At 42.3% G+C, this 22,311-nt stretch overlaps 1 protein-coding gene across 2 annotated transcripts; it reads right to left on the reverse strand.

Moving 5' to 3' along the window:
• Positions 1–345: 345 nt before the first annotated feature.
• wfdc1 (WAP four-disulfide core domain 1) lies at positions 346–16,305 on the reverse strand. 2 transcript variants are annotated; one of them, XM_086207658.1, is made up of 6 exons: positions 15,828–16,305; positions 3,924–4,119; positions 3,750–3,833; positions 2,999–3,139; positions 2,057–2,107; positions 346–1,957 (listed from the first exon to the last, which is right to left on the reverse strand). In XM_086207658.1, exons 1-6 carry the CDS (start codon positions 15,918–15,920, stop codon positions 1,899–1,901), a joined length of 624 nt encoding a protein of 207 aa, XP_086063784.1. In that variant the 5' UTR covers positions 15,921–16,305; the 3' UTR covers positions 346–1,898. The 2 variants fall into 2 exon arrangements, with proteins under 2 accessions (XP_086063784.1, XP_086063785.1); XM_086207659.1 differs by having other exon boundaries at positions 2,048–2,107.
• Positions 16,306–22,311: the final 6,006 nt, after the last annotated feature.

Here is a 22,311-nt window from a genome sequence, read left to right on the forward strand (position 1 = left end):
TGCTGTGAAAAAGCCTGTTGCTCACATATGTAACACACATGTTGTGTCTGCTTATTGTGTTGTTTGTTTTCCCGGGGGGCAACATAGTGCTTTTCTTTTATTTATTATGTCACTCCTACTGCCATAGCAGGAACAAGATTAGTCATTTTAATTCATTCGTGTGGTATTGTTTTTTGGCCTTTAACATAATGAAATGAGTGGAATCCATTCATCTCATTTCGCTACAGTTTACCTCTAAGGAGCAACAATAAAGTAACATGCCTGACTTGTATTTTGTCCTTGATTTGAAATTACCACACAACTCTTAGTTCAACAATGTGTTTTATTTTGAAAAAACAAGGCAGTATTACAGCACCAGTGAGAGCGACATTCACACATCGCTTTATTTCTGCACACAGATAATGGTTACAGCTTTTATTCCACATGTTGAGCTTATTGCGTGTCTTTGTATTGCAAACCAGCTTATTCCTGTTATTATAGGCAGCAATGAACCTGAGCACCATTTGAACCAATGAGACAGACACTCGCGTGTCCTCTAAAGATGGATAGTCAAGCAAGTGAAGTGTCAGAACAACACAAAACACAATTTTTAGACCAGTCTTAAACATCTGCTCTGTGCGACAGCCCTCTTTCGTTATCATGTCTGATTGCAACATGGGGTGTTTGATAGTTCAAGGGACAGACGATAGAATGCAATATCCTTTTTGCAAAACATATTTTAAATTCGGAAATACTGGAACACTCTCACCGCACCACACTGAAAGCGTCTGTTCTCACAGGTGGAGTATTTGACTCTTCAGCCATTATCATTTGGCTCAAACTAAATCCTCAAGTGTTCCCCATCTTCCAAAATGGACTCAAGCCATGGACTCACATGGCATTGTTTATTAGAACTGAATTTTTTTTTTTTTTTTAGTTTCTTGTCGGAATATTACATCCATATTAAATTTGAGGAAATGCGACCGTTGCAGTTGGAATTGTTGCTTCAATTTTTTGCCAATAAAATGTTCCAGATTTGAGAGCAGGAAGTTTGAGTGGTTTAGGGAATAGAAGAGAGCCACATGGTCCTGATTTGCTCTGCTGACCAGCTTCATGGCCCTCCTCCTCTCACTCACACTCCACTTTCTTCTTGTTTGAGCTTCACCACACAGTTTCACTGTCTCCTTCCCAAATATTCTGAATGAAAAGACTCTGCACATGAGCAGCATTTGTGACACCTTTTTTTTTTTTTTTTTTTTTAAGGCAAGTAAACAACTTGTACAAGTGAGATGTGGAAGACGCAGTGCGCAAACACTGCCTGGGCTTTTCAGAGAAGGCCAGATGTTTTCTATCAATGTAAAGGAACTTCATTTCGCTGCTCAGAATATATGAGGAGTAATTTATTGATGTAGCCAGATCATTTGTTTTCGTTATCATATTACTAACAGAGTGTGTTGTGTGTATATGACAGACTAGAGGGGAGGGAGCGAGGTGTAATGAAATAAATAACGTCACGGGTTTCTTATATTTGGTTAACAGCTTTGGTGTGCATCTCCCTCTCCATCATCACCCTCTGCTTCATCCTGGCACAGATATCAGACATAGAGACTTTTTTCTTTGGCTTTGTGTTTTATTTGTAGATGCACCAGATTGCCTCCCAAAGGACTTAATGACTGAGGAGAGGCCTGAGGGCAGGCTTTGCAAAGAGGAGGTAGCAGCTTTAGGTCTAGTAGGAAGGTCGGATCTGACCCAGGTTCAGATGTGACGAGAGGAGAACACCAGCTGATGCCCGGTGTTGTGTTATGGTTAAGGTGGGACTGAGGTCAGGTTAATCTGAGAGCAGATGTAACAAAAAAAAAGTAAAACGTCGTCTGAAAGCAGATATAATCGAAGAGCTTCAGCATGGCTGAAGACGCTCTTCATCCCAGGTGCTTGTGGTGATGTTTTTCGTAGCCGACAGCATTGTTGGTACTGGTACCTGCCGGGAAGAAAGCCCCCATCGTGGTCAGGGAGATTGGTGAGATTTCTCATGCAGTACTAGTACTTCTTTTTAAATTCTCCATATTACCTCACTTACCTAAGTAGTCCTTGTAGTCCTTGAAATATTTGTGCCTCAGCCCCCGTCCATCTGCCAAATAAAATAACCACGGTGAACAAAATTTTACAAAGTATTATCGACCACTCTGTCATACGCACAACTCTTTGAGTGCTACTATAAAAGCATAAAAACGTTATTTTAACCAATTTGTAAAAATCTGTAGTTCCATTCGATACAGCAGGTCAAGCAACAAGACGTCATAAAAATATACTGAAACGAAGAGAAAGTGACTCCAGCTCCTCAAAGTTTCGTCCTGCTGTCTAATAACAACAGTGCTGTCCAACATTTATTTAAATGCAATACGTAGAGAGTCTCGTCCAAGTGTTCGATGAAAACAGTGAAAATCCCTTCATTACTCAACCCTTTCATAGAACAGCAGTCCCACATATCCAAAGACTAAACATAACAAATACAATCAGATGTTTGGTATCTATGGACTCAGAACAAGTTGAATATCAAATACACGCTAGTAAAAAAAAAGTGTCACGGGATAAAAATACTTTAAAAGTTTTTAAGTCAAGTTCTGAATTTGTTTTAATCTTTGATCGCTGTGCGTTTAAAGCCAAAACCTCCCACATTCGAGGCATGACTCATATTTCTGACAAGTCCAGCAAGTCTTGTACCAGTCTGCTGAGTTGCCAGGCCAGCTGAGGGGATGCAGACATTTTAAGATGTATCTATTAGGAGAGACTTGGCCTCTGGCTATAATGTGTCAACAAATACAGATCAGTCTCAGAAGCTGCTGGCGCTGTCCTGCGTCCTCTCACTGTCCTCAGGTGCGCCACAAAGCACAACCGTTGGACTTCAACTAAACAGGAGATTTGCTGTGCAGGACATGCAGTGGCTTGAATGTCTGGATCCAAACCCCAATTGCAGTTGTACAGCAAATGTCTCAGCGATGAGAAGCTCTGCTCATCATACCAGAGTTACCACGCTGCTTGATACATTGTCCCCGATTAGGGATGCCAGCGGCGGGATTCCCTTGGTTGATGATGTGGCACTCGTAGCCTGTCGGACAGTGCAGAGGCTCGTCTCCATCCTCGGTGGTGCTGCAGGCCTCAGCTGGAGGTCAGAATACAAACTGTGCATCAGAGGAACAAACACCTAGGAAACACTCAGTAACACACACAAGCACACGCAGTTTTAGCTTCTTATACCTGAACAGAAGTGTGGATGTGTATCAGTCAAATATGAATGAAGCTTCTAACAAAGTTCAGTGAGGCAGGTTGTCTCTGTACTACATTAACTTGCAGTTGATGACTGCGTAAATCAAAATGACAAATGATGATTATTTCAGATGAATAACTTCCTGTGCAGGCTCCCTCTGTGACCTCAGTGGCAGGGCTATGAAGGACTTAAATAACTGAATGAAAGCCTCATTAATCAAACCAAGTATTTAGGACCCCCCAAAAATGAAACACATAAATATTATTTTATAAGCTACAAGCAGAAAACATAATTGGAAAACAAATATAAAATCTGAGAAATAAAACATAGATAATTTGTCAAACAGGAAAACATTTAATGTATAACGTAAAGTGTGATTTCTGTATTTCTATTTAAATTTGAGTATTTGTTGTTTAATTTTTTACCTTGATGTTTATGTGAGAACAGAGAGTTTCTAGATTTGTGTCTTTTATTTCTTGAATCGATTACCTTCTTGTGTACTCACCCTGCAGCACCTCCTCTGGGCCGTCTAGTAGCCAGCCGTTACCTCCTAACCACCGAGGCTTGGGCTGAACCAGCCAGTCCAGCACTGCTCAGAACACACACGCACACGCACATTACACATATTTTCAGCTGTAAAGTGCAAACACTGCTGAGTGTGTGGGGTGGTTCCGCTGACCTGGAGGTGGCTGAACTGACTCCAGGCAGGCGTAGATGCAGCCGTTGTAGCAGCAGCGTTTATGGCGCTCACACTCAGAGTCAGAGCGACAGCCCGGCACCTCGCAGGCTCGTTCTGGCAGCATCTGGGGTGGCGGTGGACATCGGTCGTTCTTCTGGTGCTGTGTGGACTGGGGGTGGTTAGCGTACTCGTAGTCCTGAGGCAGGGGTAGAGGAGATGTATGTCTAAATTAGGGAGAATGTAGAAGATTGTTTTCCAAAATCTGACTCTCTAATCTCAACAGCGGTTGTGTCCTGAAGGTTATAAACTTCAGCCATCGTGAGAAGACTGTTGGAGGAGCATGTTCAAACACTCAGTCATTTTAAACAAATCTTTTTGCCAGCATTCCACTAAATAAAGTAGTTCTGGGTAGTTGTTGTCCTTCCAGAGCAGACGAAGTCATATGCACAGTTTATGTTAGACGCAGGGTGGAAATTTAGGAATAAGAGCATAATTGCATTTTCTTAAAAGTGATGAAAGAGGGTCATGAGAGTTTTTCTGGGTGGGAAATTAAATCCTCAAGTCACTAAAAACTGTAGAATTGCATGTCTTCTCTTAACCACTGGAGGGCAGCAAGATATTTGGAAGTGAAATGTCAGTAGTAAGAAAAAGCCTGCAGGTTTGGGTTGTACATGCATGCCTGCCTGGAAAACCTCTTGACCTGGATTGGGAAGGTGATTCACTGTGGGAACACACACTTCCCTGGTGAGTCTGGGAGGCAGAAAATAGGCCGCCAGAAACTGAACCTGCCACGCAACAACATGCTTCACACTCATGACGGCTCAGTGAGCGCACTTGCATGTACAGTACATGTGTGTAGAAATGCACATTGTAACCTCCTATTGCAGAAAACATTCGTCTTACATGCATAACAGAGGTCTCAGTGGTGAAGCTGCACGTCTTTATCGATTCCGTCTCATTATCTAGGACGGATCTAGGACATGGGAACTGAGTGGAGATTTTTTACATTGTTTGTATAAAATATCACAAGTTTTGTTCCATGGTATATGCCGTCATTCATTATTGGGATATGTACTCAAGGGAATTAGAAAATCCCAAGAAGCACAGCTGCCCATGACGAAAGATGAACCCTCATATTTTCTCATACACTGTATTCGCTTATGAATGTCAGGCTTCACTCTCGTCACGGTCCCTGTTCATTCCACTTGTTTGTTTGGGTCAAGAAGCAAAACTGCTGTCTCAGAACACGAGGGAGCAGTCGTCTCTGGACGACTGGACTGGACGACTCGCAGGTGGTCCTCTTTGAACCCCGCCAGCTTTTACACTGCAGAGATGGATTTGGCAGGTTGCACTTCAAAGTTCCTCAGGTTTGTTCTTAAGCTGGTACATTGGCTGAATCAGTGACTTCCTCCAGCGAAGGCTCAAGCGCTTTTATCTTGTGTCTGTACTTAACTGACTCGTCCACTACAGGGCCTAGTGAGATTTTTTTTTAAGCAAATAAATAAATCAGTTTCCATATAACTGTGGGCCTATCCAAGTAGGTACGTTTTCAGTGTGATCCACATTACATTCCAATATGAACCTCAGGCTGAATTGTATATAATAATGATGTGGCATGTAAGACACATCAGAAGTTGTTACGAAAAAGCATTTTCAATGGAGAAGAGGAAGATGCCCAGGTGGAGGACTGTCAATCCAGTGGTTCCTGAGTTTTTTTAAGTCCTGTTGACCCAGTCTACCTTTTGCCCCGTGCCCCCTCTACCTCCACTGATGGCCAACACTCATATCATGTTACATTTAGCCGTATTTGTGAGCCTGCAATAAAAATAGAAAGCATTAAAAAAAAAAATAGAATAAAGCAAGCCTATTAAATTCAGACCCAGAGGAACCTGATGTCAGACAGGATTTTTATGTGTCGTTGTGGGGACAAAGGTTTTGCCATTTAGTGGGCTGAGGAAGTGGCAGCCCAGGGACCAAGTCTCCACAATGGCCCGGCAACCCCTGTGGGGAAGAGAGGCCTGGGGTCCCCTGCTGGAACTACTTCATCTGTGAGCCAACACAGGATAAGATGTAGAAGATGGATGGATTATTACCATAGAGATTCACAATAATCAGACTGAACAGACTTTTCAGGTCAAAGTCTGGTAATTACTGAATAACAGAAACAAGCTGGTGTCATGTTTGTGGCCTCAACTGAAACAGTTTCTGCTCGCTCGCTCTGGTGGTGACCTGGTTGGGCCTCCTAATCTTTAAAGCTGCTCCTGGTTGACGCAGAAAGGTTTCTTATAATTTTCTGGCTTGATTTTTGTGATCGTAAGTGCTTTGTTATGCAGTCTTTATGGTTGTGGATCAAATCATTCAGTCAGTTGTGTAGAGGAATTTCTCAGACACCCCATTCTCAGCTGGTGAGAGAGCAAGAGAATTTTTTTTTCTGCCTTGGATTAGTAATTAGATAATAAGCCCGTGGGCTGCTCTTAATCATTCAAACACTTTATTTTGCAGTCTTGTGGACATTCTTACAAACCCACTTGAAAATCGAAAGCAAATGTTTGGCACTGATGGTCGTATCACAAACTCTGTGTGTGTATTCACGCTGAACACGTTGATTTGTTCTGGCAGCAGCGTTCGTGGGTGGAGAGTTATTCCTGGGTTGGTGGATTCACACCATGAAAAGTGTGGTTCTGCAACCAGAACTTTGAAATGTTCGAGCTCCTTTAAGTTCCAGTCATAGCTAAACTATTTTTATTCTGAGGAGAGTTTGTGGTCATCATCATCATCATCATCATCATCATGACGTTAGTAAGATTATGTTAAATACTCCAGTACTTTTTTGTGTGTTTTTGAGCAGAAATGTTGCTGTAAATTGCTCTTTTATGTAGCGCATGTTTAATCTCCACCAACTCCCTACATGTGTCTGCTGGCAGTAATAGATGGAGGAGCACAGATGCCGTAGCACATGATGTAATTTAGACTTAGACTCAGACATCTCTTTATTGATCCCTTTGGGATGGCTCTCTCAAGGAAATTGACTTTCCAGTAGCAAAAAGAAGATAAATACTCTTACAAAATAGAGGAGATGGTCAGTATACTCTTAAGTAAACAATAAACTCTTTACACTAAACAATAAACCTTTAACTAAGTATATAAATAAGATTCAAGTAAAATTAAATCAGATGCAAACAAAATGTAGAGAGCTACTTAAATTAGCAGTTAAAATATTGTACTTGAATGGTTGATGTTATTGCAGAAGAGAGTCCAGATTATTGTTCCTACTGTCCTATTACTCCATATTTCCTCTCCCCCTGAAGTGAGGACTTATAGAGCCTGATGGCATGAGGGACAAAGGAGTTCTTAAGTCTGTTTGTCCTACATTTGGTGAGGAGCAGCCTTCCATTGAACAGGCTCCACCGGTTGCTGATGACGGTGTGCGGGGGGGGGGGGGGGGGGGATGACATTGTCCTTCTCTCTGCCGCCGTCACCAGTGAGTCCAGCTTCATGCCAATGAAAGAGCCGGCCTGCCTGATTACTTTATCCAGTCTAGCAGTGTCCTTCTTGGATGTGCTGGGTGTGGATGGCATCCTCCACACCCACATCTGGCTGGTATGCAAACTGCGGGCAGTCCTGTGCGTGTTGTCCTTGGGGGTCTGAGGAGGCTGAGGAGTGTCTTCATCAGATGTGAAGTGAGTGCCACCGGTTGGAAGTCATTCAGCTCGCTGGGCCTGGTCTTCAAGGACAAGGATATTTGCAGTATTTATAAACCTAAACCCCACATCCTGACATTTTGGGGATCAATTTATAAAATATGGACACAAAATTTGGTACCAGTTCAGCACTGAGCAAGACAACTGTCAGACTACTGTCCAACTGAAAAGTCCTTGTTTCTTCCCATCTGGCAGGGTCACGTTGCTGGGTGTGATGATCAAACACTTAAAAGTTAACTAATTTGTAATATTTTTCTCATTTTAGATTAATTTAAGCCACTTCTTCTACAGCTCAGCGATCCCATATTAAGTCCAACTCTTGTGCATTCGAGATATTTTCCTTTAAATAAAATCTAAGAAAAATGTTGAAAATTCATGCCAAGCCAGAATCACACGGGAACCTCTTTTGCCATTGCGACCGGAGCCACAGTCCATTCACAAGGTATCCTGCAACTATTAGATCCATGAATGAGCACTACAAAGTCTGCTGTGATTGGATAATGACATAATGACTCCTTAATGACTGCTGCAGTCTCCCCTTATCTCATATCCCACAAAGGTCAAGTGCTTCCTTCCCGTTTATGTCTGCGTTAACGTGTGTGCTTGCTTGCACAGGTGAACAAGTTCATGCACTTGTGTGTGTTTACTAAATAGTTCCTTGAACCTTTCACTCGTAACGTGTCTGTCATTCAGAGCCGGAGCACCGTCTCATTTCTAGACCTCTGCCTTCATGTCTCTGTGCCAGAGGGGCCGCCATGGTTACATCCTGAGCTCTATCACACAATCCCGCTCTCATCTCTCTGATGTTCCATCGTGTTTATTTACACTTTTGTCTGCCGTGCTGCTCTCCTTTAGAGTAACTGCCAGCGGGCTCGTGTGGGACGTTCACGTCTGTCTGGGGGCAGACCCCCCCTCGGCTCTGTCTGTAACACACTTGCTATCTCCCTTCTTCCAGTTATATGGCCCTGAATCTACCGCTGCCTGTCTTCCTCTCTCTTTTTGGAGTTGGGCAGCTTTAGATTTCCCTCTTGCCCAGTGGTTTATTGTGGGGTGGGGGTGGGGGTCGTGGGGAGAAGCCACCAGAGACACCATCTGGCTCCACAACTACACTGAGATTAGGTCATTCATGGCTCCATTCATGGCTCCATGCAGAGATCACAAACAGTTCCTGAGATTTGCTGCCTCCTTGTAATGATACACACCCAGACTCCCGGCAACACACCCAGTCTCAGACATACAGTATACGCATATGTACTGTTGCAAGGTCAAGGAACGGCTGACTGCACCCAAGCATAAACAAGGAAAGTCAGTACTCCCATGTCTTAATGAAGTAGTCCACAGCAGCACACATCTGGTTAGCTTTTGGGTTGTCAGGACTCATTTCCTGTCCTGGTACCAGCAGTGACAGAGAGGTAGACAAACACGCTGGCAGGCAGAGACACAACAAGACGGACGGACAAATGGATACATGCACAGCTCAGAATGGTAACGTCTGTCCTCGAAATGCTTACAGAAGGACTAGGCCATTATGATGTGGGTTTACACATCAGGACAGAGGCAGACCAGCAGTGAGTGTGGCCACTTGGTGTTGGTTTGAATAGGTGAGGTGGTTCAGCAGAGAACTGAAGTGCAGTAGCTGCGAGTGATGGCAGTGGCATCGTCCGTAGGCAACTTGACATGTATGAAGGCCAAACAAAGCAATCCGCACCAATGCACCAAGCTCACATCATCTGATTGGGATTAGCTCTGCTGCTTCAACAACAGTTGGCACAGCTGTTGCCATTCTACAAAAAGATCTAGTTTATCACAGAAAATATCAATAAAAGTGACACCACACAGAAATGATCACAAAATGAACCGAGGACATTTAGCGCCCTCTTTCTGTGGTTCATGACAAACCCCCAGAGCATCGCCGGAGTTAACGTAGCAGCACTGAACGCTAGCAGTAGGGCAGTAGAGAAAGTTTACCTGAATTAATGGAACTCAGGTTGTGATTAACATTCACTGTGAAAATACTGTTGTAAATTAGGAGGTGTTGTTATTTTGGAATCAGAAACCTATCCAGAGCTACTTTCCTGACTACGTACAGCAATTTCACTCATCACCTCAGAAGCCCCATTGTAACTTTGGTCACTTGAACAAAACGTTTCATGTCCGGAAGAGCGACTGTGGCTACTGATTATGAACAACTTTGTAAGACAAGATGAGGAGGATTACTGCTGAAGGAACCATAACCCTGAGCCTGATCAATTTGAACCAAATATACACAGAGGAGGAACTGCAGGCTCTGGAAGGAGCGAAATGGGACGAAATGGGAGGCTGTGGAACTCCAAGTACTTTTTTTAACATTTGTTTTTCCAGTTGAATATTTGTCATAAGGTATGACAGTAAACAGTGGACTAAACAATAGGGCAGTGCAGTACGTTGGCTGATCTCTCCTGCAGATTTAGATTTGATTTTGGAGTCGAGATTGTAAGTCACAATGACACACAACTGCAAGTGGCCAGATGTCAGTAGTTATAGTTAGAAAGAAATGGAAAAATTCAAGACTTGTGAGGAAATACAGGCTGCATTCATTAATATCATATGACAACACAACACACACACACACACACACACACACACACACACACACACACACACACACACACACACACACACACACACACATTAGTACAGTTTAAGGTCAAGTATGTATTGAGCTTTCATACTTTTGTGATCAAGTTTTACATCAAGAAATGGAACTTCATGGCTTGAACACCTGGCACAGTTCTAATTCTAATTTGTTATGGGGAGATCTGGGATTGAAAATTGCACAACGCATCATCTTTGTAGTTTTCCCTCTGTAATTACTGCATTTCATCCTTTAAACTACAGTGTGAGCATCAAAGCAAATGGTCATAGATTTGAGCTGCATCTTGGAACGGCTACTAACTGGCAATTTACACCTGTCAGTGACGACAATTTTGAGGTCGTTTTGTGAAGGTACTTCAGACGGTGAGAAGAAGGACGTGATGCGTACGTCTCTTCAGAATTGTGTTCGCTGTGTTCTCAGTGTTTAAATATCTATTTGTATCTAGCTCTCCAGCCTTGTGACAGATCTTGAGACGGATGAAATTCCTGATGTTCCAACAGAAGGAAGTGAAGGTCTGAATCAGAGATGATGGTGCGGTGATGATGGCTATCAATATGATGGTGATGATTATGATGCTACAGCTGCACAAAGATACTAGAGAAACACATGATACACATCTGGTGATACGGTGTTAAGTCCCACCAGACTCCCTGAAGGTTGCTGGATAGCAACACAATGCTGGTCTCTCCCTCTCTTCTATTACAACATAATCAATAGCCTTCATGCTCTTTTACTCAGGTACGTGCTTTTGATATTATAGAAATATATGAAATAAATATGAAATTATTATGCGATATTATATGAAGTAAATGTTGTCGCCTTCTTAAAATAACTGCCAGAGCCACTTTTTTCAAGTTTTTCGGAAACCACAAAAAAAACCAAAACTGGAGACAAAACATCACAAGGAGCTGATTTAAGCAAAAAAAAAAGTCAAAAAATGACATAGACAATTATCTTAAGAAGGTGAGGATACGTAATATTATTATTAAATCTGTGATATGTATGTCACTGCAGATCATTGCATCTGTTTTACCCTTCATCCAAAGCGCTTTGTTCAACTCGTTTGATAACAAAACCTCATCAATTTTGGAATCGACCACCCACACACTGAGGAGAACAGCAAGTAGACGCAAGCGGAAGTGATTTTCAAAATAATACAAGACCTGGTGCAACACTGTCAGGAAGAGAAAACAAGGAACAATACGAAACAAAGCAAAAACCAAAGGAGTACAAAGTAAGCCCAGCCTTGGATAGGGGTCCAAGCAGTCAGAACCAGACGGTGACAATGTCTCTGTGTCTGTCTCTCCTCACATGTGATGTTGATTTTCAATCATCGCTCTCTGTGGGCTGTATTTTTACCATCTGATGAAATTAGATGTTGTCACTGTACACATTGATCATATCTATATGACGTATGGCTTCCTTGAAAGACGTTTCCCTCAGTGGATCTGGTAGTTCTCTGTAATGGCCCCAAGCCAAGGAAAACATCTGAGCATCAGCAGTCACAACATCAGGAGGAGATGTCAGAAAGCTCCCTGCTTCACGTCAAACTAACTGCACACACTCACGGTTGGAGCCGGCCTCCTCATGCATGCTGACATGCTCAGGCAGGTGTGAGACAGACGTTGAGACTAAATAATTTGGTGTGCATGTGTGAGTGTGTTAGTATGAGTGTGTGTGTGTGTGTGTGTGTGTGTGTGTGTGTGTGTGTGTGTGTGCGCGCATGCTTGAAGCGCAGGTGTTAGTCTAAGATTTATGTATCGCTGTCACTGTAAAAACCTCCTGCCTCTAATTTGTACGTCTTACACTGAGACTCGGGTTTGCAAAAACCTTTTCAGAAGCCGCACAAGAGCACATTATCATCAAGTTTATTCCTGAAAACTGAATTAATATTTTTTGGAAATATTGTTTATTTTATTGAAGTCCCCATCAGCTGATACACAGGCTAGTCTTCCTGGGGTCCTCATAAAATGCTCAAGCTGCAATAATGCACAAATCCAGTTCTAATTAAAATAAGATTCTAAAAGCACTCTAATAACTATGTTTTCACAGGATCGTGCCACCGCAGCATGTCGACTTCATTGACCTTTCTATATTTATGCTGCTATCTCCTGCAAAAACTAGATAACAAAAATTGAAGGCGACTGTGTTTTTACCATTTGTGCCACGCTGCTTGTCTCTCTCCCCTCCTCCGTCCATAAACTTCCTGTGTTCTCGTCTATGCGCCAGACATGTTTCTCTGCTTCTAAAGCATCTCTTACATGCCGGGTTTTCAAAGGATTTCTGATTGCTGTACAGAGAGGAAATGAAGAAACTGCTTCTGGTGACCGTTGGTCCAGATGGTGAGGTGGAGGTCTAGATAAGAGAGGGTGGGCATGACCTCAGAGGGGGAGATCATCTGATCTACAGGTCAAACAGACACCTGTGTGATACTGTATATACATCTATATCTATATCTATATCTATATCTATGTAAATGTAGATATATATTTCTCAAAGTAAATCATATATATATATATATATATATATATATATAAATATAAAATCATCTATATTGTCTTCTTGCATCTGTAGCATCATGATCATGTTTTTACAAGAGGTACATTCACATTATATCAAACATATCAGGCTGTTTAGTTTGCAAGGAAAATGTGAGAATAGGCCCCTCAGTTTGGTTCGTGTTCATTCTTCTGCTCTCAGTCTTGAGCAGAGCAGACACAGGAACAGGATAAGAGGTGAAGACAATGGATGGAGGGATGGACACAGGAAGCGCTTTGCTGCTACCCTGTGATCAGACCCTCACAGAGACATGTTTCTGTCAGAGTGGACAGAATGGAAACATGTAACAGAGGTCCTCAGCTTGTATCGGTCATGGTTGGAATCGTGACCTCTAAACCAACAGGATAGGATTTACAGGGTTAGGGTCCCCACTTTATTAGATTTCAAATTTAACATGTTTTTGTAAGCTTTCTCTTTTTCCAGAGGTGAGTGATATAACTACATTTTTTGTGCAAAACCAGGACTTAGCATGGGAGCCAAGAGTAAACATAATCCAAATACATTCCGTTTCCAAGATGAAAGTGCTGTGAAGTACATTAGACCCAGTGGTCACGAGCTTCCTTCTTACTGGAGCCAGCTAGACTCTGGCTACTGTACTGTAGTTACACTCTAACATCCTAACATGTAACTACTCGCCTCGGCAACCCATGTATTTTCAAATCAGTTTACTAGAGGGTAAACACAAGATCAAGTAAAAGACGGTAACAGAAGCAGCCTCTTTCAGATCTTTTGCATTGTGTAATTCTGTTGATCTTTGTTTTCTGTTTTTTTTAAATGATAACCTTACATAGCAGGACTGCAGCTTGTTTGACAAAACAGTTCCACACTAATCCAACAATTCTTGTGACAGTCTCCATTATTTTATTGTGATATAATTCCCAAAATATTGGCCTCCTTTAGACATCTGGAATGTGGTGAAATTGAATATATATGAGCAAAGACCAGGACTACAACTGTGGCATTAAGATTCGGAGTATAATGTCGGTTATGAGTTTGTTATGATGTTAACCAGCTTCTCTTTCAAGACACAGTTCAGTATGAGGCAGCAAAAGTAACAAAGATATATATATATATATATATATATATGTGTGTGTGTGTACACACATACATATATAAATATGTAACTTGTTCCTTCAATTTGCTTATTTCAAGATAAGGAAAAAACTTGTTTAGTTATTTTGTGTCTTTGAAGAAGGTATATCTATCTATTTGCTTCAAAGTAACTACACTGAGGGAACAAGTTATAACTCTCCAGGGAGCCATAGTAACAGGATGTACTAACTGACCATACTTTGTCTTTCTGCATGGCCCTGTAAGTATGTCTCTGTGTGTGTGTCTGTGTGTCTTTGTTTCTGTGTGTGTATGTGTGTGTGTGTGTGTGTGTGTGTGTGTGTGTGTGCATGCTTGTGTGTGCGTAGGAGTGTAAACTTGGGTAAAAAAATGAAAGATTGATAGATGCAGAGATGAAAAGGTTCAGAAGGAAAGACACAAACTTCTTCTGCACAGCATGTTCCAATTACAGCAGCTTTGAAGCGGAGTCCAGCGAGTTGATGCTTTTAGCTCATCCTGACAGCAGGATGGGAAGACTGAAGGAGATTTGAAAGAGGGAAAACTATGTGCTTGTACGCAAGGGGTTACACTGCGAGAGGCACATGGGTGAGGGGGGTAGAGTGAGAGTAGAAAAGGGTCAATACTTCATACGAAAGAGGAGAGGAGAGATAAAGGCTGAGAGTGCGAGGGAAAAGCACCCATAAGGGCATAAAGCAGTCCGAAAGTGAGAATATTGAAGCACAAGAGGTTGCTGAGAGAGGAGGGGAGAGAGAGAGAGAAGGCAGCACGCTACAGTGAACCCTTGTTAAAGATGATCAATCAGCTACACTGAGCTGAGTTAACAAGCAGGGGCCCAGTGTGCGAGTTCAGTTCCTGCCCACCACACTAATAATCCACACCACACACACACACACACACACACACACACACACACACACACACACACACACAAAGGTTTTACATCCAGTGTGCTCTTCGGTTACTCATATGGAAATGTGAAGTTCAGCGACTTATTCCAATTTGTTGCACACGCTAGCTTCTGTCTATGGAGATTTTTCATGCTTCAAAATCAAAGTATTTTCATTAATTTTTCATCCAGCATTGAACTGTTGTTTTTCCAGTGGTGAGAGACATTTTCAAATATTTTACTGAAGTAAAAAGTGCAGTAACACCCCATAAACACAACATACTCTGTTCCAGTAGAAGTAAAAATTTAAACATTTCAAATTAGAGACCATCATCTTGTCCATTGATTTCTCTTCAAGTTAGATGAGAATATCCTAATTACAGTGGCGTCTGCGACAGCCATGTTGCCGGCTAGCGTAGTGTACCTTTCCTTACGCAGAACCTGAAATGACTAGCATGGTTTCTTTGCTCCATACAAAAAGAGTAACAACTACTTGTTGAGGTTTGAATTGGTGGTACGTTCTGGACTCCAGGGAGAAAAAAACCTGCTTTGAGCTGGAGCTAATGAGGATTCACAATGAAGTAAAGTTCTGATTTCACTGCTCCCAAACTTGTGTGGCACATAACGACTACAAAATTGTATTTTTTTACTTTAGCTTTCACACATTATACCATGCACAACACGGCATGTTGGTTTGTGAGCTTTAAAGGTGCCACAGAACTGAAGCACCTGCCTACATAGGAAGCGAGGCAGCACTTTTCTGCGTTGAATGCACCCGTATGCTAAGGTGTCTGGCTGCAGCCTTTAATACCATCAAACTTCCCACTACAACGTGAATAAACTTAATAGCAAAAATGTCAAGCTTCAGGTGAAAGGAAAAGTTGAGCACATCTCACCTCTGACCATCTACAGAGCCAAAGTGGCTGTCTGAAACAGAGCCGGACTTTAATCACTGTCAGCTTTTACTTTCTGTACCCCCCCCACCCCCCCACCCCCCCGGAAATAGATGCAGGAAGGATCAGCACATATAATAGCAAGGTTACGAGCCCCACCTTTTGGTTGAGTCCTCTTTTTCTGATTCTTCTGGCATCACTTCCTGTGGACAGGACCAACAGCGACAGCAGCAGCACCAGAGAGCACGACATTGTCTGTATAGAACTCCTGCACCCCAACTCCAAACAAGTTCTGTATCTCCCTTCTTCCTGTTGAGAGGTATTCCTTCTTCCTCTCCTTTTTCCAAAGTTTGTCCTCCAAGAGTTTTCTAGGTCATTGGCGTTGGCTTTCCAGCTGAGGCAATGAATCTCTGGCGCTCATGTGCAGCCAGAGATTACACAAGACCTCTCCTTCCAACAGGACCTGCCTTTATATCCGCCTGAGGAAAAGTGCAGGGCAGAATGACAGAGTGGAGGGAAGGAAGGGGAACGAAGAGAGGAGCTCAAAGGAGGTAGTGGAGGGGAAAGATGAAAGCAGGAAAATAGTCAGAGGAGCAGGGAAGAGAGAGACACAGCAGCTGTCTGTGCATCAGTTGTTGAAGTCAGTTGAAGCTGTCTGATGGGACAGCATGCGCACATGTCTCTGGGAGAGGGGAGGGGAGGAGAGGGGAGGGCGTGATGGGCGGGAGGGGAGAGCATTTGAGAGGGCAGTGTGAGTGTGAGACCTCCCCCTTGCCCTCTCGTTTCATCTCACAGCACATCTGGGGATCTTTATGTGAATTTGACAAACACATGTCATTGTGCAGTGGAGACATATTTTATAGTCTGTGGTTTTACTGTTGAGGGATCACAGGAGGGACAGTAAGGAGCTTTGCTAAAAAGGAGCTCTCTAAATTCTTGCTGATTGCCTGCCTAGCAACACCAGCATACACGTTTGCATTCCTGATCGTCCTTGTGGACCATATGATTTATTCGAATCTGTGAGAGCACTTAAACGCACCTGAACTAGTGTGAGTGGAGATGAGAATGTTTGTGTATGTACTTGTGTCTGAGTGATATGTTTGAAGAAGATGCAGTGGGATTTTTGCAGCAACAGCACAGGAAAAAAAGAAGAAGAATTTACTGTGTTTCAGGGAAATGGGCCTCTGTGTGTCTATCTTTTGTGCTTTCCACATATTTCACAAATAGCTCCCTCATAAACTAGGACACCTTTACCACTTGGACCTTTCCCCCCTCGCTGCCCCCCTCCCCTCACTCCATTCTCAGGCCAGTGTCTTGCACTGAAAGGGAGAAAGAATGCTAAGCCTGCACAAATCTCAGTCATTATTATTTTTACAGGAGCAGGGCTCATGTCATTGGGAGGCCCCGGCTTCACTTACACAAAAGAAGCAAGAGAAAGAGAGAGAAATGCACAAACGGCTAGCTGTCGAGACTGGAAAGAGTGACAAAGACTCAAAAACTGGTCTATGACTGAGGCTTTTCGAGCAGTTGGAAGCAGATATGACCAGGAAAAGACTTGTAAAAGAGGAGTTTGACATGTGAAGAGATGCAAGTATTTGCTGAGTTGTTACCACTCTGCATAATAAAGGAGCAAAAGAAGCAGCTTGCCTGACTGTCCAAAAGTCAGAAAAAAGAGGGAAAAAACTTGAAAGAATGAAAAAATGAGGTAGGAAGTGTAAAAAAATACCCCAAAAAAGAGTGTTTTGTCTTTCAAGTATTTGCAAAATGTTGTACTGAGTTTTCAGAGACATTTTCTAAGTCCTATATTATTTGCAGCTTAGCTTGAGGCTAATAGTGACTGTGTGTGTGTTTATGGATGAAATAAAACACTGATTATCCCAACATCTGCACTTGACAGTTTGGAAAGTGATGTTCTGGCCAGCTTTGCTGTTGTTAGTCGTCGGCTCCTTAGCTTCAAACTAAGATGAGATGTCCGGCTCTTTTGCCGCGAATAATCAAATAAACAATGTAGGAGCGAATACTTGAAAGGCAAAATATTCTGTCTGTGTGAAGGATGTAATTTGTGCATTTTGAACGCTAATGTGTGGATTATTGTATAACATTCATGTCGACCTCTAAGCTGTCAGGCATCAATTAGTATGTCAAGAATTATAGTATATCACAGTGCTATCAAATAACTCGCTGAACTCTTGCAAAGAAAGTAAATGCATCTTCAAAAATGTCAAACTTTGACATCCGGCATGATTCTTTTAGCCTAATTTCTATATTTTTCTTGTTCTTCTTTTTCTACCATGTATCAAGTTGTCAATTTAATTTAGAACACCAAGCAGTAGAGTCTTTTATGATCAACATACCATGTGATATTGAGCTTCCTTTGAAATAAATCATGATATCTTGCAGGACCAAATATATCATGAAAGTTTAATATTGATTCTACAGAGAAACCAAGAATTTTGGAACAGGGGTTGATTTTGGTGGCATTGGGATGATACTCATGAGAAAACAGTTTGGTTCTGTATGATTGCATCATAACCATCTAAACTAGTGAGAGGTGAAATTATCTTCAGTTCTCTCGGAATTAACGGGGAAGACTGAAGCTGTCTGGTGTTATAATATTCCAACAAGCACCAGCCGTATCCTGCCGTCTCTCTAAATCTGGAATGTAAATAAAGTAAACAGTCGCATTCATGCAGGATATGGTTTGAAACATTCAGGCATATTCCATGTATACACACGTAATACACATAACTGCGTGGACACAACTCTGCAGAACATAACTCTGAGACTGTGGTCGGGTATTCAGGCTGTTCAGAGGCAGCCAGACTGAAATTCTTTTCATCTGAGAGGCGTTCACTGGAGTAACAATGTTGATTGTAGCTGTTTCTGCAGGGTGGAGTGTCTGCGAGTCTCAGGGGGCTTCGTATCACATGACGGCCGAGATTATATCCAGCCAGATTCCTGGTGTAATAGTTGGTCGCTGTCCAGAGGTGGAACTGGCTCAGCAGTCAGGGCAGCCCTATGTGATGGTTACGAGGACAGCAAGTATGATTGAAATGAGCCAAACACAAATATGTGTGGAAAATGTTTCCTCATCAAAACTGTCTGTTTTTTTTTCTTGTTAAGTTTATTAAAGTTGGTGGAGATTTTTACTCCAAATTAAATTTGAAATGTGAGGACTATAGATATATGTATGTTACTAAACACGTATTATAACTGGTCTAATATTACACTTCTAAATAGTCTCGCTAACGTGATAACCAGGTAACCAAGTTATTTGTCATGGTAAAGTTTATTAGTGGTCTGCTCTGGTGGGCTGCTCTTGTGTCAGTTGGCTGGAGCCTGAAGCAGAAGCTTGTCAAAGCCGTCCCCTCCAAATCAGCACTGTCAGCTGGGGTCAGGGGTCATCCTGAAAGGTCAGAGGTCAGCTGTGATAGATGACATGTATTCTGCTGCTGGATTTGGACAAGAGTGAAAGTTGCACTTTCAACTTTTAGCGTTCAAACAGTCTAATAATACCATTAGAATTCCACACACCTGCAAAATAAAGTTGATGTTGCATGATTTTTCCCCTCACGATTTTACTTTGTCGCATGATTTATTCACGTTAGGTATTCTAGTACGATTCCTACACTGACAAAAGTAATGTAACTAGAATTGTGCTCACTCAAAACAAACAAACAAAACAATAAAGCCCTAAAACTGCAACCACAACTCTGTAGCATGAAGCAATGGCGAGGAAACGTTAATGAAGTGTGTATTGTGGAAGAAAGTCCCTGCTAAACTCCTGCTGATTGTGTTTGCTTTTATTGATATGCGGACACCAGGCATGCTAATGACCGTACCTGAATGAAATGTTGGAACCAACATGTCTGACGTTTCTGATGAGACTGTGTGTGTAAACGTCTTAAAACAACAAAAGGAAACGGAACAAAGCAAGATGTGATGCAACACTGTGCAGTTGTACAGAGTCGAGTCAAGCAGAGGCTACTTTGACTCTCACAGTTCATTTAAAACTAATTTTCCTATTTTGATGTGCTGTATAAAGCAACTGCAATGAAATTCTTCTCGGGTGTGTTTAATTGGCTCTCATTTAAAAAGTTCACTGCTTGTCACAGCATTTGGTTTTAATGTGTTTCTCATGGAATATAAACGTCGAGCAGATGAGGAGGGACGATAAATCTCAGATTTTATGGCAGATTAAGTCGGTGACAGAAAATGTGTTGGTCCTGTTTATTCTGAGCAATGTGATGAAATAGAAAACACATTTAATGGCATGCATGTCAAAGACTTTGCTGTGGCTTTTATTTGATTTATTTGACTATAAACATACATGGAGTGCCGGACCAGCACCATCTGCTCCACTTTTAATGAGGTACGTTCAAACAGAAATGGAATCAGAAATGCATCGATGTTTTATAGTCAGTTTCTGATGTATAAAACATGATGCATTGTGTCTTCTGTGTCAACTTGAAACACACACGTGCTGTTTTACATGTTATGGCCACACAACAGCTTTGATGGGTCTAAGTGGGACAGGTATTTAAAGATACAAACTGGCAAAGGTGATGGAAAAACAGGAAGTTCTGAGAATGATCAAGGAGGAAAAAGAACAAAGAAGAAGCTGGAGGGCAAAAGAATCGCAGATGGATTGATAAAGACGGAAAAAAAGGCTTTGAAGGAATGACTGAGAGCAGACAAAGACAGATTCACATCGACCAAACATCTCCCACTTCAGTATCATTTGAATGTTCTTCCTGACCCTTCTTGCTGTCTTCACCTAGTTGGAGGAGTCCAGATCGAAACCGCAAGTAACTGTGTGAGATTTAATGCTGTAATCGCAATGGCATCCAAAATTGCAGTTTTACTGGGTTTCAATGGGGCATTTTTATCCAAGTATCCATGAAAGCGCTCTAATTTGGCAGCAATGCCCACTCGTGGAGAGTGAAAACCCCTAAACTTAACAACAAAAGTACTCCACAAAGTGTCCGACTCTAAACCGATGTGAGGAGCTGGAGCTGAAATTTCAAATTCCATATAAGAATACATACTCTTGCCAAAATGTCTGCAACACAGTGGTGCAGGATTGAGTCCCAAAAGCTGGATGGAGGTCAGAGTTGTTGTACGTCGTTGAGTGTCCCCTCGCCCCAATCAGAATTTTGCATGGGTTTTCAGTGACATCCCTGACACGAGGTCTGCGGTTGACTCCAGCCTAGTTTATTTCGTGCTCTTCAGAACGAAAGAGCTCAGTAAATACAGCACATGTGAATTCCACAGCTTTAACATGTCTTAAGACAAACATGACCTAAGCTGGTTGTGCTGAAGTCATGCATCTACAGCATAGCTCCCACAGGAGATGATAACTTTGTTCTCTCCGGACAATGTCTACACTTCGGAAATCCTACAAGTGACATACATTCATGGAGACGATCAAGTTAACAAACAAAACAACTCGCAAACTTTTATTCACCCCGGACTTTATTTTCTGCATAAAAAAATAATAAAATAATGCAACATCCCATTAGACTTTTTGCCGCTGCTAACTTCTGGGTTGAAACAGAAACACAGCATTTCAAAGAGCGGAGCCCCCCCCCCCAAGCTGGGCTAATCGTTTCTCATCAACATCACGTTAGATTCTCTTCTCTTCTAATCAGTGAGGACGTTCGCGTCCAAACTCCCTTGCTTCTCCTTGATGGCTATTGCATTCATCTCCTGTTATTCTTCATCCTCTAACGACCCTAATTAGCACCTTCAATGGACTGCACTCAATTTTCCCCTTTATAATTGGTTCTTTTCTATCATTTTTCTTTCTGGCTCCTTTGGATCTTTTCATTGCCCTTCAACTTTTTCCGCCTCAAAGTCTGTCAACTCTTCTGCTCCTCCGTTTTGTCTCATTCGTTTGCCTCCTAACTATTTCTCTGCCTGATTTGACTTTGTCTTTGCTTTCCACTCTTTTCTGACACCTATTCCTACTTTTTCCCTCTTGCTCCCTCCTCCTCCTCTTCTCACCTCTGAACAATTTGAACTCAGGAAGCTCTGCAACATTCCACACCGTGACCCCCAGGAACAGGGTCGACTAGGGGGGCTAAAAGGGAGAAACACTGGAGAAGGTTTTCAGCAGTTTCTATAGCGACCCCGATCCCAGGAGTTCCACCGTGAGGTCAAAGTGACCATAGGTGCTTCAGTCAGACTCCCCAGACGTGAAAGCTCCTCTTGTGTTTCCTGTGTTATTGCTGTCGGTGATAAAAGAGTCCAAATGTGTCACTCCTGCTACTCCGCTGTCTCTGTCACTCTCTCCCCACACACACACACACACACACACACACACACACACACACACACACACACACACACACACACAATGCATACATATGTACACACGTGAACATTTAAGGACTCGATAAAGTAATTCTGCTTGTGAAAACTCCTTACTCAAGCGAGGAGGTTCCTGTGACAGCTCTGATTGTGGTTGACAGTCATGTCATGCGGTTTGGTTGTGACAGCAATGAACAGAGCGGTAAGTGAGCCATTTTCAGCACAAATAATGAAGTAAAACTCACACAAGACGAGATGGATTCCTAAAACGTGCTGGAGTACAGAGCTTCTGAGAGGGCTGTGCTCCACTCCCGTTCTGAGAACAGTCAGC

Source organism: Aulostomus chinensis, chromosome 7, assembly GCF_037954235.1.
Source record: "Aulostomus chinensis isolate RoL2024-O1b breed Wild chromosome 7, RoL_Achi_v1.0, whole genome shotgun sequence".
NCBI lineage: Eukaryota > Metazoa > Chordata > Actinopteri > Syngnathiformes > Aulostomidae > Aulostomus > Aulostomus chinensis.

Coding starts and splice junctions, on each gene's coding strand:
- wfdc1 (XM_086207658.1), bottom strand. CDS start 15,920: ATGTCGTGCTCTCTGGTGCTGCTGCTGTCGCTGTTGGTCCTGTCCACA. Junction 3,834..3,923: donor GTCAGTTCAGCCACCTCCAG/GTCAGCGGAACC, acceptor TGTTCTGAGCAG/TGCTGGACTGGCTGGTTCAG. Junction 2,108..2,998: donor CAAGCAGCGTGGTAACTCTG/GTATGATGAGCA, acceptor TTTATTTGGCAG/ATGGACGGGGGCTGAGGCAC.